Source organism: Triticum urartu, chromosome 7 (genome assembly GCF_003073215.2).
Source record: "Triticum urartu cultivar G1812 chromosome 7, Tu2.1, whole genome shotgun sequence".
Taxonomy (NCBI): domain Eukaryota; kingdom Viridiplantae; phylum Streptophyta; class Magnoliopsida; order Poales; family Poaceae; genus Triticum; species Triticum urartu.
In genome coordinates, this window is record NC_053028.1 from 73,285,222 (window position 1) to 73,302,919 (window position 17,698).

At 44.2% G+C, this 17,698-nt stretch overlaps 1 protein-coding gene and 1 pseudogene across 1 annotated transcript; both read right to left on the reverse strand.

The window, feature by feature from the left end:
• Positions 1-1,182: 1,182 nt before the first annotated feature.
• LOC125520322 (subtilisin-like protease SBT3.9) lies at positions 1,183-4,612 on the reverse strand. The gene is made up of 10 exons (XM_048685216.1): positions 4,453-4,612; positions 4,271-4,362; positions 4,059-4,156; positions 3,805-3,969; positions 3,110-3,720; positions 2,836-2,903; positions 2,439-2,711; positions 2,236-2,353; positions 1,939-2,110; positions 1,183-1,853 (listed from the first exon to the last, which is right to left on the reverse strand). The coding sequence occupies exons 1-10, from the start codon at positions 4,531-4,533 to the stop codon at positions 1,315-1,317; spliced, it is 2,217 nt and encodes a 738-aa protein (XP_048541173.1). The 5' UTR covers positions 4,534-4,612; the 3' UTR covers positions 1,183-1,314.
• A 2,084-nt stretch (positions 4,613-6,696) lies between these two features.
• On the reverse strand, positions 6,697-10,552 carry LOC125520324 (annotated as a pseudogene).
• Positions 10,553-17,698: the final 7,146 nt, after the last annotated feature.

A 17,698-nucleotide genomic window follows, 5' to 3' on the forward strand; every position in this document is an offset into this window, starting at 1 on the left:
CTAATATGGATTAGGGAGAGAAAATATTTCATTTTTTGGCCGGCCATCGCGGAGCACTAGCGGGCCAACAGCCACCTGCTAGACCAGTCCCATCTACTATACACACACTGCAGCACGGGTCAGGGCCCCTAGTTTGGCTGGGCCCGGGCCGTCGCCCCTGCTGCCCTGGCCCAGGGCCGGCCCTGACCGAAAGTTTCAACTTCCTTTCTGGAAAAAGGTGGCCCGCAAATCGACACGCCTGACCTTATCATGCCGTTGTCACACTGGGCTTAGCGACCTCGCCTTGATTGCTAAATTTGATCTGCTGGGGCACGATGGGTTGTTTTCAGGGCAGTCGTGTCGAACTTGGGCAGTTGTTAATTTGTGAGCCAAATCCTAACTGATACGAGCAGTTTCTAATGTGTGAAGCACAATTCAACTGCTGATGAGGCAGAGTATTTTTGTGGGTTCTGGCATGTCTTTTTTCTTTTCTTTCACAAGCATGCCAATTTGTACATTCTTTTCTTTATGAGAAGACAATGCTCATGCCAGTTGCGGGAAAAAACTTTCAATACTCCCAAATTGCTATATGCATTTATGCTGCCACTGAAGGTAAGCATGAAGGCAAATGGAACATCAACGTCAATAATACTCAAATCAGAAGAGACCTCAGGGGACGGGGGTGATTGTGGTGGATAATCCATCAATAGAAAATGAGTGTGAAACATAAATGTATTATCATAATTGTCATGTGTTTATTTATTTTTACCTGGCTAAGAACCATGTCTAGAGGAGTAGAATCAAAGGACATGGGTGGTCGGGACAATGGAATGAGCAACTGCAAAAATAAGGATCTTCAAGTCTGGACGCCAATACCGATGAATATTGATCACGATAGTACAAAGAAAATTGTGCAAAATCTGATAATAATATAAACATAAGTTAATTTCAGTGTACTACACGAGCATTTTAGACATTGGCAGCCATCTATGAATTCAGTGATATTTTCCCAGCAAAGAAATTTCGGTTGTGTTGATTTCTTTTCACTTTCAGTTCAACAAAGTTTTCATCAAGAAAGAAAGGTTTGTGAGCTTTACATCCATGGTTGTCCCTTACTCTAGTTCATGTCAATGATATATATGATCCGATATTTCTTATTAACTGCAATTTTTGAACAAGTTTGTGAAGAAACCAAACTTTTGCAAAGAAGAATCATACTATTTTTATTTAACATTTTTTTATGATGTATAAATTCGATACGGAGTGTTTCTCCTACATTTTTGTATGTGGCCTACATGAATACACAAAGAAGGTTTACAATAACAAGATACGAGTTTAGGCGGTATCCGCAACAAAGTCTTGTATCACAGTCCTTACAGCAACCGGAATTCGAACTGAGTGGGTAATTCCGTCTGACCATGTCAAGCTCCCGAAAGTGTATCCTCCTTGCACTCTCTGCCTTGTGGTGAATGTCACCATAAATGTTGCGCTTCTACTGCTTCCTTTGGTGAAAGTAATCATAGATGGTTCTACCGACACATCTATACCAGCTGGAGCTTCAACCACTAAATGATATGTTGCTTCCGCTGGCCCAACGTTAGTCACAGTGCGCCGAAGCATGACATGGTCCTTGAGGTCCGGCACGACAATTGACGGGAGGTTGAGATTGAGGTAGTAGGATTCACAACCATCTAAATATCCAAGAGTGCAGTTCAAAAACTTGTTGTACTCTCTTGCATCCACGTCATAAACCAAGCCAGGGTCAACAGCTCTATCTGGGTCTATGTGTCCACCACCAAAGTCGAAGGGGTCAGCTAGTTTCCTTGGGACCGCTTCTGCTTGGATTGGCATGCCAAAACGATCAGTCACAGATGCTGCAACCAAGACAAGAAACAATCAAATCAGTTTTATATTTTGACGAATTGTTTTCATGTATTTTTTGTATTTCAATGTTCACACCTGTGGTGACGATGGCAGACTTGATCATGGCAGGTGACCAGCCAGGGTGAACCGACTTGAGCAGTGCGGTCACAGCGGAGACATGCGGGCACGCCATGGATGTCCCGGATTTGAACACGTAGGAGTCGCGGTCCGCTGCCAAGATGCTGACGCCAGGGGCAGCAATGTCGGGCTGTTCAAACATGTGTATTGAGAATTAGTTAAGAAGTCGTAAGTTAAGAAAATTAGGAAGGCTAGGTAACAAACAAGACAATGGCAACAATTGTCTCAAGTTAAGAAATTGAGAATGATATATACCTTGAGTATGCTAGGGAACAACATGCTTGGACCTCTCGACGAGAATGAGGCGACCCTCGGCGACAACACCCCTTTTCCGACAACGGTCATGGCAGGTGACACCTTCACCACCGCATTCCTAGCATGACACGTGACTGGCATGAGTTTCCGGAGAAGAAGAAAACGCATTCAAGTCTGTTTCAGACAACACGACATGCACTCACCCTTTGTCCCAACTCCAATAGGAGGCAATTCGTTGTGCGATCTCAAAATCCACCACTACACAGGGCATAACGCCCCTACACAAAGGCAGGAAGTCGAGGAGGTTAGTAGTGTACTGTGCAAATATGAGGCCCTTGGCGCCAGCCATGGTGGTGAGATTGATGGCTATGGGAAGTGCTTGTCGAGGCGGCATGCTTCTCGCTGCCACGGGTTGATAGCATAGGACGATTTTACCGGTGACGTTGCTCAATGCCAGTGACGACTCCGTGTCACAGCTGCGCAGAAGTTGTAATTCAGTATAGTTGATAAAACACTGAATCGTGGTTACAAAAGTGGACAACTACAACAAATGCGTCAAGTGATTACAGATGCATAACTACAGAAGTTTTATTTCATTACCTCCGGGCATAAACAAGGTCTTTAAAGTTGCCGATGATCACAGATGCATTGTTGTGAAGAGATTGCCCCTGTATTTCGAATCAAGCACATATTAATAAGTAATTAAAGGAATCAGGGAAAGCTGGCTTCAGGGACGAGCTAAATGTACTTTTTGTTTGTTTCCACGCTCTGAGACGAATCAAGTTAATTTGTCAAAAACTATAAAACCAATTTTATAGCCCTGGATCAGACCAAATAAATACTTGGAGAATGTTTGTTTGTAGCATGCACGTACCACAAGCTTTTCTTTGTTTCCGAGCGATATCAAGGTCGGGAAAGACCGGTCAATCGTGCTAGCGGCCACCGTTGTAACCCACGGTAGGGCATTAGCCACCGTTTGTGGCACAGGGCCATCATTCCCTCCGGCGAACACGATAGAGATCCCTCTTTGCACAGCATGCAGCGTCCCAGGAAACTCGTGACCAGCCCCAGCAATCGAGAGCGACAAGACGTCCACACCGTCATGCATAGCATCATCGATAGCCGCGAGGACCGCTGCTTCAGGGCAACTCCCACCCAACCAACACACCTTGTTCGGGCCCGCCGCCCGGGGCCCCCCGCCGCGTCCCACGCCCATGCCTAGGCCTCCGTAGCTCACGCCCTGCACTTCCCTGCCAGCGATGGTCGACGCGACGTGTGTGCCATGTCCTTCAATGTCCCTAGGCGACTTATAGTTTCTGTTTAGCACCTCGTCACTGATTCCACGCTCATACCACCGCGCACCGATGATCTTTTTGTTGCAACTTGTGGCGTTGAAATCCTGACCAGTCTGGCATTTCCCTTTCCACCGTGCCGGCACAGGGCCATACCCATTGTCATCAAAGCTTCGTGATTCAGGCCATATGCCTATAAATAAGCATGGGAATCAATTGATTCGGTATCGGAATTTCTCATATTCAGGATTTACGCTTGAGGGGTCGGACTGCAAACCTGTATCGATCACACCCACGATGACATCTTCACCATACTTTGCTTTTCTGAGTAGGCCGGGTTGTTGTCTTGCTTGGTTATGGTCAAGGCCAAGAAAGTCCCAGCTCCGAGTTGTGTGCGTTTCGTGATAAGTGTTAGGCTTCACAGTGACAACTTCTGGGAATTCTACATCCAAAATATGTTGATTAGTTCTTGTCGGTCATGCAAGTAGATACGATGATAGGTAGGAGCCTATAGGACTGACAATCACTTACTTGCGATTGTCTCAGCCTGAGACTCGGTGAGCATCGCCGCAAAACCAGAAAATCCATGCTTGTAACTGTAAACTATCGACCTCAAGGCTTCATCCTTGCTGTTGTCAAGTAAAATGAGGGTGAGCAAATCACGACTAATACGTCGATGATGCAACATGAACTCCTCATTGTTTTTGTTTTGAACAAAATGAATTGGTAGCTAGTTACAGTACCTCCCAAAAACAGAGGTTAGCATGTCACGGTGAGACGCGGTGACCATGGATGGGTCATCATGCTTCTTCTCCCCCATATACACGATGTAGAGCTGAAATTCATTTTGTCGCATAAGTTCTCAACAAAAAACAGATATCAGGAAAGAAAGCAAATTGAGAGAGGACTCGGGTGTGTATCTTACTTTACTCGACGCGTTAGCTGAAACAGGCAGCAGTATTACCAGCAGTAGGAGAGCGCCGCAGAATGCTGTTCTGGAATCCATATCTTGCTTGGAGAAGAGTGCTATGTTGTTGTGTTTGTGTTCCCTCGTTCGGTTTGTATGTCTATATAGCAGCCAGGAGCAATAAGGATGGGGTGCAAGAACAGTTCAAACCAATTTGTTTGAGTGTCTTTTTTCTCATTTCAGAGGGAATGTTTCAGTGTTGTTAGTTAGGTGACAGCGACACACACGCGTGAGGAGCAAAGACTAATCCTTTTGTCTATATAGGAATCCCCGTGCTTTTTGTAATGAGGAAGAAGCACCATGCTTTGATCAGGTCCTGGCGGCTATTAGTACCAAACCGGATATAGATCTTAATTAATTATATGCTCTCTCGTGCAATGACCTGGTCGACTTTCAAACAAGCTTCCACGGCTTTGCACATGGGTCTTAATCGTTCCACATGCGTCTTAATCGTTCTACAAACGCGGGCGGTATAGGTAATACGTAACAAAGTTGACAAACGTGACACATTCAAATATTCCATGGGCACGTCAAGGATATAGACCCGCCAACTTTCCTATAATCGCATGTACTCAAAGATGTAACTTTGCCTGTTTTCAAATAAAGTTCCAAGAGACTTTTTCTTCGAAAAATAAATTTACAAGGGCAAAGACTGGTTTTGCTGATCCGTTTCTCCAGCTATTACATTATATAAATCCAGTAATTCGAGCCGACATAGTGTGATGTGGTCGCCTCTCTAAGCTCGTCTCATGGTTTTCAATTCTTTCACTGAGAAAGCCAACTAACAAGTATTTAAAGAGAACACACATTTATGGAAAACATAGGCCCGAGAATGGATATTGGGACGTTACATAGACATCATCAATCATATCATAGTGCACATAACAAAGCATGTAAAACCAAGCTCATGTTCTCCTACTTTTGTAGGCATGTATTAGTATGTAGTTGAACTTGCTTATGTATAAGAACAAGAGCTTGCCCAGCATCTATAGTCCTACCCTCCCATGTCACGGTGATCATAGTTTAAACAAAGGGTAATTAAGGCGTCATTTTGTGAGACAACCGTACCAACACATTAACACTTCGTGAATACATGGAAACATCAAATCACAACACTCCCCATTGATATCCCGGTCACCCTCGGGGTCACTTTTGAGGCTATAATAGGTACATACCACACTTGCAGGTACAATCCAGACACATTGGCGTCATGAAAACTTATATGGTTAATATATGATACCACATTACTTGGGCCCTATTAGTAGACATTAAGCATAACAAAGTTGTATCAAAACCCTATAATCTTAGCACTACTATATGATTGGCATCGTCAAATTCCCATCCACGTGCCTACAACAGATTACTTGCATATGGATGGAAGAAACATGATGGAGATGAGAGGAAAAGAGTTGATGGCGGTGGAACTCCCTCTTAGTGTGCAGAATCAACCTCTCGACAACCCTCCTAGACGAGGATTAGCGATGGTGTCGACCGTCAAGTGTCAGGATAATATGGCATAAATTTCGTGGAACTTAGAACGCCAAGAGAAATTGATAGACGGAAGGAGTTGATGGGAGACAACCATTGGATCCCCACGCGGGTGGCTCACACAACCTCCTCCATAGCCAGCGTGAGGAGTGGGGCATTAAGGTCAATGATACTCAAATCGGAAGAGACATACCGAGGACGAGGTAAGGGTGGGGGATAATCCATCATTACAAAAGGAATGTGAAACTGAATTTTATTAAACTATTTTTCATGTGTATTAGATTATTATTTTCACCCGCCAAAGAATCCTATCTGGAGCAATAGAATTAAAATGGACATGGGCGCTCAGAACAATTAATTGACAAACGCAAAAATAAGGATCTTGACGTTTGGACCCAAGGACAACAAGGCATAAAAATTTTGATATCACAAAGGAAATCGTGCAAACTACAATGTAAATCTAAATTAACTTCAATGTACTAACACGAGCATTTTGGACATTAGCAGCCATTCATGAATTCGGTGATTTTGGCCCAGCTAAGAAAATTTGATCGTGTTTATTTCTTTTCACTTCCAGTTTAGAAACGTTTTCATCCAGAAAGAAAGGTTCCGGAGATTTGATCATTCGTTCTCCCTTAATCTATTTCATGTCGATATGATCCGTGGTTTTCTCATTAATTCATTTTTCGTAAAAGTTTGTGAATAAACCTCTCCTTAGCAAAGAATCGTATTTTATTCCAGTATAACATTTCCTGTGATGATGTACAAAATTAAAGTGTTTCTTCTACATTTTCTTATGCCAACCACATGAATACATAAATTATGTGTATAATACAAAGAATATGAGCTTAAGATGTATCTGCAACAAAGTCTTGTATCACAGTCCGTACCGCAATAGGAATTCTCACTGAGTGGGTACTTCCGTCTGACCATGTCAAGCTCCCGAAAGTGTATCCTCCTTGTACTCTCTGCCTTGTTGTGAATGTCACCATAAACGTCACGCTTTTACTAGTGCTTTGGGTGAAATTGATCACAGATGGCTCTACGGACACGTCTATCCCCGCTGGAGCTTCAACCACTAAATGATATGTTGCTTCCGCTGGCCCAATGTTAGTCACGGTGCGCCGAAGCATGACACGGTCCTTGAGGTCTGGCACGGCAATTGACGGGAGGTTGAGATTGAGGTAGTAGGACTCACAGCCGCCTAAATATCCAAGGGTGCAGTTGAAAAACTTGTTGTACTCCCTTGCATCAACGTCGTAAACCAAGCCAGGGTCAACGGCTCTATTTGGGTCAATGTGTCCACCACCAAAGTTGAAGGGGTCGGCTAGTTTCCTTGGGACTGCTTCTGCTTGGATTGGCATGCCAAAACGATCGATCACAGATGCTTCAACCAATGCCAAGGAATCATCAAGTTAGTCATATATTCAAATGAGTTATTTTGACGTATTTTGGTTATTACTTTCCTACCTGTGGTGACGATGGCCGATTTGATCATGGCAGGTGACCACTGAGGGTGAACCGACTTGAGCATCGCAGTCACTGCGGAGACATGTGGGCACGCCATTGATGTCCCAGAATAGAACACGTAGGAGCCGCGCACCGCTGCCAATATGTTGACGCCAGGAGCAGTAATGTCGGGCTGTCAAAACATTAATTTTTATCATGAATTAGGTATGTAAGTCTTTAATTCTGAAAAACTAGAGAGGCTAGATAGCAAACAAACAGTGACAAAAATTCAACTATTTGCCTTAAGTTGATAATGATATACACCTTCAGTATGCCAGGGAACAATAGGCTTGGACCTCTGGAGGAGAACGAGGCGACCCTCGGCGACAACACCCCATTTCCAACAACACTTACAGCCGGAGACACCATCACCACCGGATTCCTAGACACATGACAAACATGAATTAGTTCTTGTATAAGGAGATGGCAAACTGACTGTTCAAATATTTTCACACTGCAGTTTCCAACAATTCGACAAATTCTCACTCAGTCATGTCCCAGTAGGAGGAAATTCGATGTGCGATCTCGAAATCCACCAGAGCGCAAGGCATAAATCCCTCGCACCCGACCAGGCTGTCAAGATTGTTGGCGGTGTATTGTGCGAAGATGAGGCCCTTTGCACCGGCCTCAATAGTGTAATTGATGGCATAAGGGAGTATTAACTGGGGCGACCACCGCGATGCCTCTTCTGGTGCATAACAAAGGACGGTTTTGCCCTTGACATTGCCCAAGGCCAGTGATTCCGGGTCGCAGCTGCTCAAAAGTTTTAAAATTGAACATGGTTTTGTCCTAAAGCGCGGCATTTACTATTAATCAAATGTCGTCAAGAGACTGGTTTCTTTCATTACCTCCCGGCAAAAACAAGGGCCTGAGAGCCGCTGTTATTCATAGCTGCATTGTAATTTAGAGATTGCCCCTGCGTTTGAAATTGATCACAAATTAAAGAACAAGCTAACTGAGGAAAGCTACAAGATACGATATAGTTGGTGGAGAACCAGCAATGATTTAAGTAAAGCTTCAAGGAGGAGCAAACCATTTATTTTCCACGGGTTGGTTTGAACGTCACTTTCGTGCTCAGAGAGTCAAAAGGTTATTATTTAGTAAAATTGTAGGAAAAAATCCAGATTGACCAATCCTCCACATTCATGCTATCTTATATGAACTATTTCAGGATTGGAGCACGTCTTATCCAATAACATTTTTCACCTGTTTTTTTATCCATTATTAATATTTTCCATGGGGTTTTTCAATTCCTTGAGAAGGGCAAGGTAATACTTCCCTGTAATATTTCTTAAGAGATGGAAAATATAAGAAATAATTTACATACTTTTTTAAAACAAAGGAGTGAAATTGTTTGGTACGTACCATCAGCTTTTCTTTGTTCCCAAGCAATATTAGGGTCGGAAAAGACCGGTCAATCGTGCTAGCGGCCACCGTCGTAACCCATGGCACGGCATTCGTCACTGTCTGTGGCACAGGGCCATCATTCCCTCCGGCGAACACGACGGAGATCCCTCTTTGCACAGCATGCAACGTCCCAGAGTACTCCTGACCAACCCCTCCAACAGAGAGCGACAAGACGTCAACCCCATCATGTATGGCGTCATCGATGGCAGCAAGGACCGCCGCGTCAGGGTAACCCTCATCCACCCAGCACACCTTGTAGATACCAAGTCGTGCATGTGGTGCTCCGCCACGTGCCACGCCCATGCCTAGGCCTCCATAGCTCACGCCCTGCACTTCCCCACCGGCGATAGTTGAGGCGACGTGTGTGCCATGGCCATTGAGGTCCCTAGGTGACTTGTAGTCGATCTTTAGTGACTCGGCACTGATGCCACGGCCATACCACCGCGCACCGATGATCTTTCTGTTGCAACCAGTGGCGTTGAACTTCTGGCCACTCTGGCATTTTCCTTTCCACCGTGCCGGCACGGGCCATAGCCGTTGTCATCAAAGCTTCGTGATTGAGGCCATATGCCTATAAAGAAGCATTTACATCCATGGGGTTAATTGATTCCTGGTCTTGGGATTTCTCATGTTTTGGGTTTAAACTTAAGGATGGGATTACGAACCTGTATCGATCACACCCACAATGACATCTTCACCATACTTTGCTCTTTTGAGGAGCCCCGTTTGTTGTGGCGGTTGATTATAGTCAAGGCCAAGGAAATCCCAGCTCCGAGTTGTGTGCGTTTTGTGAAAAATATTAGGCTTCACAGAGACAACTTCAGGAAATTCTACATTCATATATGTTGATTAGTTCATTTCGATCATGCAAGTTGATATAAAGATAGCAAGCTCATGGCACCTCAGGACTGACAATTAATAATCATACTCCAAACAAATATGGTTGTGTAAATTGCAATGATGATGCAGAGGCCGGGGGGTTAACCCCGTCTTATAAAAAAAGGGTTGACAATTACTTACTTGCGATTGCCACAGCTTGAGATTTTGTTAGCATAGCCGCAAACCCAGAAAATCCATGCTTGTAACTGTAAACTATCGACCTCACGGCTTCATCCTTGCTGTTTCAAGTAATAATAAAACAAAAGGGAGGTGAGCAAATCACGACTGTTTCCTGCTAACACATCTATGATGCGACATGAAACTCATAGCCAGTAGTACCTCCCAAAAACAGATATTAGCATGTCATGGTGCGACGCGATGACCACGGACGGGTCATCATGTTTCTTCTCCCTCATATACACAATGTAGAGCTGAAATTTCAACAAGAAAATGTTCTCAGTAAAAGATGGGAAAGAAGATAAGATAAATGCTGTGCGAAGAGGAATCGAGCATGGATCTTACTTTGCTCGGCGCGCTGGCTGAAAGAGGCAGCAGCGTCACCAGCAGTAGCAGAGCGCCGCAGAATGCTGTTCTGGAATCCATATCTGGCTTCGAGAAGAGTGTTCCCTCGATCGCTTCTCCCTGTGTGTATATATAGCAGCCAGGAACAAGAACAAGCATGGAGGCACAAGAACAGTTCAGACGAATTTGTCTGCGAGCTGTTTCCTTCCCTTTTAAGGGATTGTTTGTGTTGCTACTTGCTAGGTGACACACACGTCCGAACGGAAGACCATATATAGATCCTTGTCTGTATACAAAGCACCGTGCCTTTTCCATCATAGAAGAAGCACCGTGCTTTGATCAGGTCCGCCAGGATTAAACAGCTAACCGGATATAAATATTCTGGTGTCTGACGTAATGACCTTTTTTTCGAAAAGGGGGATTCCCCCACCTCTGCATCAGAACGATGCATACGGCCATGTTAATAACCAAATAAAGAAGTACCAACATGATTCCAAAGGTCTCCAAAAGTAAAAAAAAGTACAGAAAGCTCACACAGAGCCAAATAAAGGCTAGAAACACCAACTAGCCAGGACAAGATGCCACAACCGGCCGGCTCAAATTAGACAGGGAAACTAAGTACCTATCCTATTACATGACCGTTATCCAAACCGGTTGAAGATATCCCGAGGTACCATCTCCCAGCGGAAAGATCCAGTAACCAAATGCTCCCTGGCCTCCGTCTGGGTGAGTAGCGACCACGAACGGATCAGTGCCGTAGTTCGGAATATGACCTGCAAAAAATGTATATATGATAGTCTGTTAAAGACCAAATCATTTCTGCAAGCCCAGATAGTCCACAGCAAAGCACAAACTCCAACCCGAATATGTCTCGCTAAACCAGGCTCAATCCCATTAAGCCAAGTCCCAAATAACGCATTAACAGAATTCGGTGGATTGATATTAAAAGCAATGTGGACTGCCTGCCAAAGTACCTTGGCCAACGGGCAATCAAAAAAGAGGTGTTTGATAGTCTCATCCCGATCGCAGAAACTACACCTAGTAGGTCATGTCTAATTACGATTTATCAAGTTGTCCTTAGTTAAAATAACTTGTTTATGGACAAACCACATAAACATTTTTATTTTCAAAGGAACTTTGACATCCCAAACATGCTTAGACATAGGAATGGAGTTCGAATTAATAACATCAATATACATTGATTTAACCATGAATACTCCAGACTTAGTCAATTTCCAACGCAATTCATCGGGTTGTTGGGAAAGCTGGACGTCCATCAGTCTCCTAACTAGACGGAGCCATTCTTCCCAACGGTTGCCCGCTAGCGTTCGTCGAAACTGGATATTAAGGGGGGTAGACTGAAAGACCGATGCGACGAATACCTCACGTCGTTGAACAATGCGGTACAAAGACGGATATTGGATGGCCAGGGGTGTCCCGCCAAGCCAAGTATCCTCCCAGAAACGTGTACTCGAGCCGTTTCCAATCACAAACTTCGTCCTATTAAATAAGGCCTGTTTGACTTTCATCAGGCCTTTCCAGAAAGGCGAATCGGTCGGCCTGACTGTAACCTGGGACAGAGTTTTTGTCTGGAGGTACTTGCTGCGAAGGATTTGAGCCCACATAGCATCAGTCTCCGATGAGAGCTTCCACAGCCACTTGCTAAGAAGGCATTTATTCTTAACTTCTAGATTCTCAATACCTAGACCCCCTTGGTCTTTTGGTCTACAGATGATATCCCATTTAGCAAGCCGATATTTTCTTTTAAGCTCATCACCCTACCAAAAGAAACGCGATCGATAGAAGTCCAGTCTCTTCCTAACACCAACTGGGACCTCAAAGAACGATAGGAGAAACATTGGCATGCTCGTGAGCACCGAATTAATCAGGATTAATCGGCCTCCGTATGATATGAGCTTACCCTTCCAGCAGCTCAGTTTCTTCTCAAATCGGTCCTCAATGCACTTCCACTCTCTGTTTGTCAGCCTACGATGGTGGATTGGAATCCCCAGGTAGGAGAAGGGTAACTCTCCCAACTCGCACCCAAACAATTGCCTATAAGCATCCTGTTCATCTTTGGCCCTACCAAAACAGAACAGCTCGCTCTTATGAAAGTTAATCTTTAACCCGGTCAATTGTTCGAAAAGGCATAACACAAGCTTCATATTTCTAGCCTTGGCCAAGTCATGCTCCATGAAGATGATTGTATCATCAGCGTACTGAAGGATGGATACACCTCCATCAATAAGATGAGGTACCAATCCACCTACTTGACCATTTTCCTTAGCCCTTCCTATCAAGATTGCTAACATATCCACCACAATGTTAAACAAGATAGGGGACATCGGATCTCCTTGTATGAGGCCTTTATGTGTCTGGAAGTAATGACCTATGTCATAATTAACTTTAATTCCCACACTACCTTTTTGCGTAAATGATTCAACCTGTCGGCGCCAGGCCTCATCAAAACCTTTCATACGCAATGACTGTTGGAGGAATGGCCATTTGACCTTATCGTACGCTTTCTCAAAATCCACCTTAAAAATTACACCATCTAATTTTTTGGAATGGATTTCATGGAGTGTTTCATTCAGGACGACCACCCCTTCAAGGATATTTCTGTCTGGCATGAAAGCAGTTTGGGACTGTTGCACCACAGAATGCGCAATCTGTGTGAGTCTGTTAGTCCCGACTGAAGGAAATATGCCCTAGAGGCAATAATAAAGATATTATTTATTTCCTTATATCATGATAAATATTTATTATTCATGCTAGAATTGTATTAACCGGAAACATAATACATGTGTGAATACATAGACAAACAAAGTGTCACTAGTATGCCTCTACTTGACTAGCTCGTTAATCAAAGATGGTTATGTTTCCTAACCATGGACAAAGAGTTGTCATTTGATTAACGGGATCACATCATTAGTTGAATGATCTGATTGACATGACCCATTCCACTAGCTTAGCACCCGATCGTTTAGTATGTTGCTATTGCTTTCTTCATGACTTATACATGTTCCTATGACTATGAGATTATGTAACTCCCGTGTGCCGGAGGAACACTTTGTGTGCTACCAAACGTCACAACGTAACTGGGTGATTATAAAGGTGCTCTACAGGTGTCTCCAAAGGTACATGTTGGGTTGACGTATTTCGAGATTAGGATTTGTCACTCCGATCGTCGGAGAGGTATCTCTGGGCCCTCTCGGTAATGCACATCACTTAAGCCTTGCAAGCATTGCAACTAATGAGTTAGTTGCGGGATGATGCATTACGGAACGAGTAAAGAGACTTGCCGGTAACGAGATTGAACTAGTTATTGGATACCGACAATCGAATCTCGGGCAAGTAACATACCGATGACAAAGGGAACAACGTATGTTATTATGGGGTCTGACCAATAAAGATCTTCGTAGAATATGTAGGAGCCAATATGGGCATCCAGGTCCCGCTGTTGGTTATTGACCGGAGACGTGTCTCGGTCATGTCTACATTGTTATCGAACCGTAGGGTCCGCACGCTTAAAGTTACGATGACAGTTTCATTATGAGTTTATGTATTTTGATGTACCGAAGGTTGTTCGGAGTCCCGGATGTGATCACGGACATGACGAGGAGTCTCGAAATGGTCGAGACATAAAGATTGATATATTCGGACACCGGAAGTGTTCCTGTGATGTTTCGGATAAAACCGGAGAACCGGGGGGTTACCGGAACCCCCCGGGGGGTTAATGGGCCTCATGGGCCTAAAGTGAAGAAGAGGAAAGGCAGCCAGGGCAGGCCGCGCGCCCCCTCTCCCCCTAGTCCGAATTGGACAAGGAGGGAGGGGCGGCGCCCCCCTTTCCTTCCTCTCCTCTCTCCCTTCCTTCTCCCTCTCCTACTTGGACAAGGAAAGGGAGGGGAGTCCTACTCCCAGTAGTAGGACTCCTCCTGCGCCCCTCCTACTAGGGCCGGCCGCACCCCCCCTTGGCTCCTTTATATACGGGGGCAAGGGGGCACCCTAGGACACAGAAGTTGATCTTCGTGATCGTTACTTAGCCGTGTGCAGTGCCCCCCTCCATGATATTACACCTCGATCATATTGTAGCGGTGCTTAGGCGAAGCCCTACGGCGGTTAAACATCAAGATAGTCACCACGCCGTCGTGCTGACGAAACTCCTCCACCGAAGCTTTGCTGGATCGGAGCCCGGGGTGCGTCATCGAGCTGTACGTGTGTCAAGAACTCGGAGGTGCCGGAGTAACGGTGCTTGGATCGGTTGGACCGGGAAGACGTACGACTACTTCCTCTACATTGTGTCAACGCTTCCGCGTCGATCTACAAGGGTACGTAGATCACACTCTCCCCTCTCGTTGCTATGCATCACCATGATCTTGCGTGTGCGTAGGAAATTTTTTGAAATTACTACGTTACCCAACAGTGGCATCCGAGCCTAGGTTTTATGGTTTGATGTTATTTGCACGAGTAGAACACAAGTGAGTTGTGGGCGATATAAGTCATACTGCCTACCAGCATGTCATACTTTGGTTCGGCGGTATTGTTGGATGAAGCGGTCCGGACCGACATTACGTGTACGCTTACGCGAGACTGGTTCTACCGCCGTGCTTTGCACACAGGTGGCTGGCGGGTGTCAGTTTCTCCAACTTTAGTTGAACCAAGTGTGGCTACGCCCGGTCCTTGCGAAGGTTAAAATGGCATCAACTTGACAAACTATCATTGTGGTTTTGATGCATAGGTAAGATTGGTTCTTGCTTAAGCCCGTAGCAGCCACGTAAAACATGCAACAAACAAAGTAGAGGACGTCTAACTTGTTTTTGCAGGGCATGTTGTGATGTGATATGGTCAAGACATGATGCTGAATTTTATTGTATGAGATGATCATGTTTTGTAACCGAGTTATCGGCAACTGGCAGGAGCCATATGGTTGTTGCTTTATTGTATGCAATGCAATCGCGCTGTAATGCTTTACTTTATCACTAAGCGGTAGTGATAGTCATGGAAGCATAAGATTGGCGAGACGACAACGATGCTACGATGGAGATCAAGGTGTCGCGCCGGTGACGATGGTGATCATGACGGTGCTTCGGAGATGGAGATCACAGGCACAAGATGATGATGGCCATATCATATCACTTATATTGATTGCATGTGATGTTTATCTTTTATGCATCTTATCTTGCTTTGATTGACAGTAGCATTATAAGATGATCTCTCACTAAATTATCAAGAAGTGTTCTCCCTGAGTATGCACCGTTGCGAAAGTTCTTCGTGCTGAGACACCACGTGATGATCGGGTGTGATAGACTCTACGTTCAAATACAACGGGTGCAAAACAGTTGCACATGCGGAATACTCAGGTTATACTTGACGAGCCAAGCATATACAGATATGGCCTCGGAACACGGAGACCGAAAGGTCGAGCGTGAATCATATAGTAGATATGATCAACATAGTGATGTTCACCAATGAAACTACTCCATCTCACATGATGATCGGACATGGTTTAGTTGATTTGGATCACGTGATCACTTAGAGGATTAGAGGGATGTCTATCTAAGTGGGAGTTATTTAAGTAATTTGATTAATTGAACTTAAATTTATCATGAACTTAGTACCTGATAGTATCTTGCTTATGTATGTTTGATTGTAGATAGATGGCCCGTGCTGTTGTTCCGTTGAATTTTAATGCGTTCCTTGAGAAAGCAAAGTTGAAAGATGATGGTAGCAATTACACGGACTGGGTCCGTAACTTGAGGATTATCCTCATTGCTGCACAGAAGAATTACGTCCTGGAAGCACCGCTGGGTGCCAGGCCTGCTGCTGGAGCAACACCAGATGTTATGAACATCTGGCAGAGCAAAGCTGATGACTACTCGATAGTTCAGTGTGCCATGCTTTACGGCTTAGAATCGGGACTTCAACGACGTTTTGAACGTCATGGAGCATATGAGATGTTCCAGGAGTTGAAGTTAATATTTCAAGCAAATGCCCGAATTGAGAGATATGAAGTCTCCAATAAGTTCTATAGCTGCAAGATGGAGGAGAACAGTTCTGTCAGTGAGCATATACTCAAAATGTCTGGGTATAATAATCACTTGATTCAGATGGGAGTTAATCTTCCAGATGATTGCGTCATTAACAGAATTCTCCAATCACTGCCACCAAGCTACAAGAGATTTGTGATGAACTATAGTATGCAAGGGATGAATAAGACTATTCCCGAGCTCTTCGCAATGCTGAAAGCTGCGAAGGTAGAAACCAAAAAGGAGCATCAAGTGTTGATGGTCAACAAGACCACTAGTTTCAAGAAAAAGGGCAAAGGGAAGAAGAAGGGGAACTTCAAGAAGAACAGCAAGCAAGTTGCTGCTCAAGAGAAGAAACCCAAGTCTGGACCTAAGCCTGAAACTGAGTGCTTCTACTGCAAGCAGACTGGTCACTGGAAGCAGAACTGCCCCAAGTATTTGGCGGATAAGAAGGATGGCAAGGTGAACAAAGGTATATGTGATATACATGTTATTGATGTGTACCTTACTAATGCTCGCAGTAGCACCTGGGTATTTGATACTGGTTCTGTTGCTAATATTTGCAACTCGAAACAGGGACTACGGATTAAGTGAAGATTGGCTAAGGACGAGGTGACGATGCGCGTGGGAAACGGTTCCAAAGTCGATGTGATCGCGGTCGGCACGCTACCTCTACATCTACCTTCGGGATTAGTATTAGACCTAAATAATTGTTATTTGGTGCCTGCGTTGAGCATGAACATTATATCTGGATCTTGTTTAATGCGAGACGGTTATTCATTTAAATCAGAGAATAATGGTTGTTCTATTTATATGAGTAATATCTTTTATGGTCATGCACCCTTGAAGAGTGGTCTATTCTTATTGAATCTCGATATTAGTGACACACATATTCATAATGTTGAAGCCAAAAAATGCAGAGTTGATAATGATGGTGCAACTTATTTGTGGCACTGCCGTTTAGGTCATATCGGTGTAAAGCGCATGAAGAAACTCCATACTGATGGACTTTTGGAACCACTTGATTATGAATCACTTGGTACTTGTGAACCGTGCCTTATGGGCAAGATGACTAAAACACCGTTCTCTAGTACTATGGAGAGAGCAACAGATTTGTTGGAAATCATACATACAGATGTATGTGGTCCGATGAATATTGAGGCTCGTGGCGGATATCGTTATTTTCTCACCTTCATAGATGACTTAAGAAGATATGGGTATATCTACTTAATGAAACATAAGTCTGAAACATTTGAAAAGTTCAAAGAATTTCAAAGTGAACTTGAAAATCATCATAACAAGAAAATAAAGTTTCTACGATCTGATCGTGGAGGAGAATATTTGAGTTATGAGTTTGGTGTACATTTGAAACA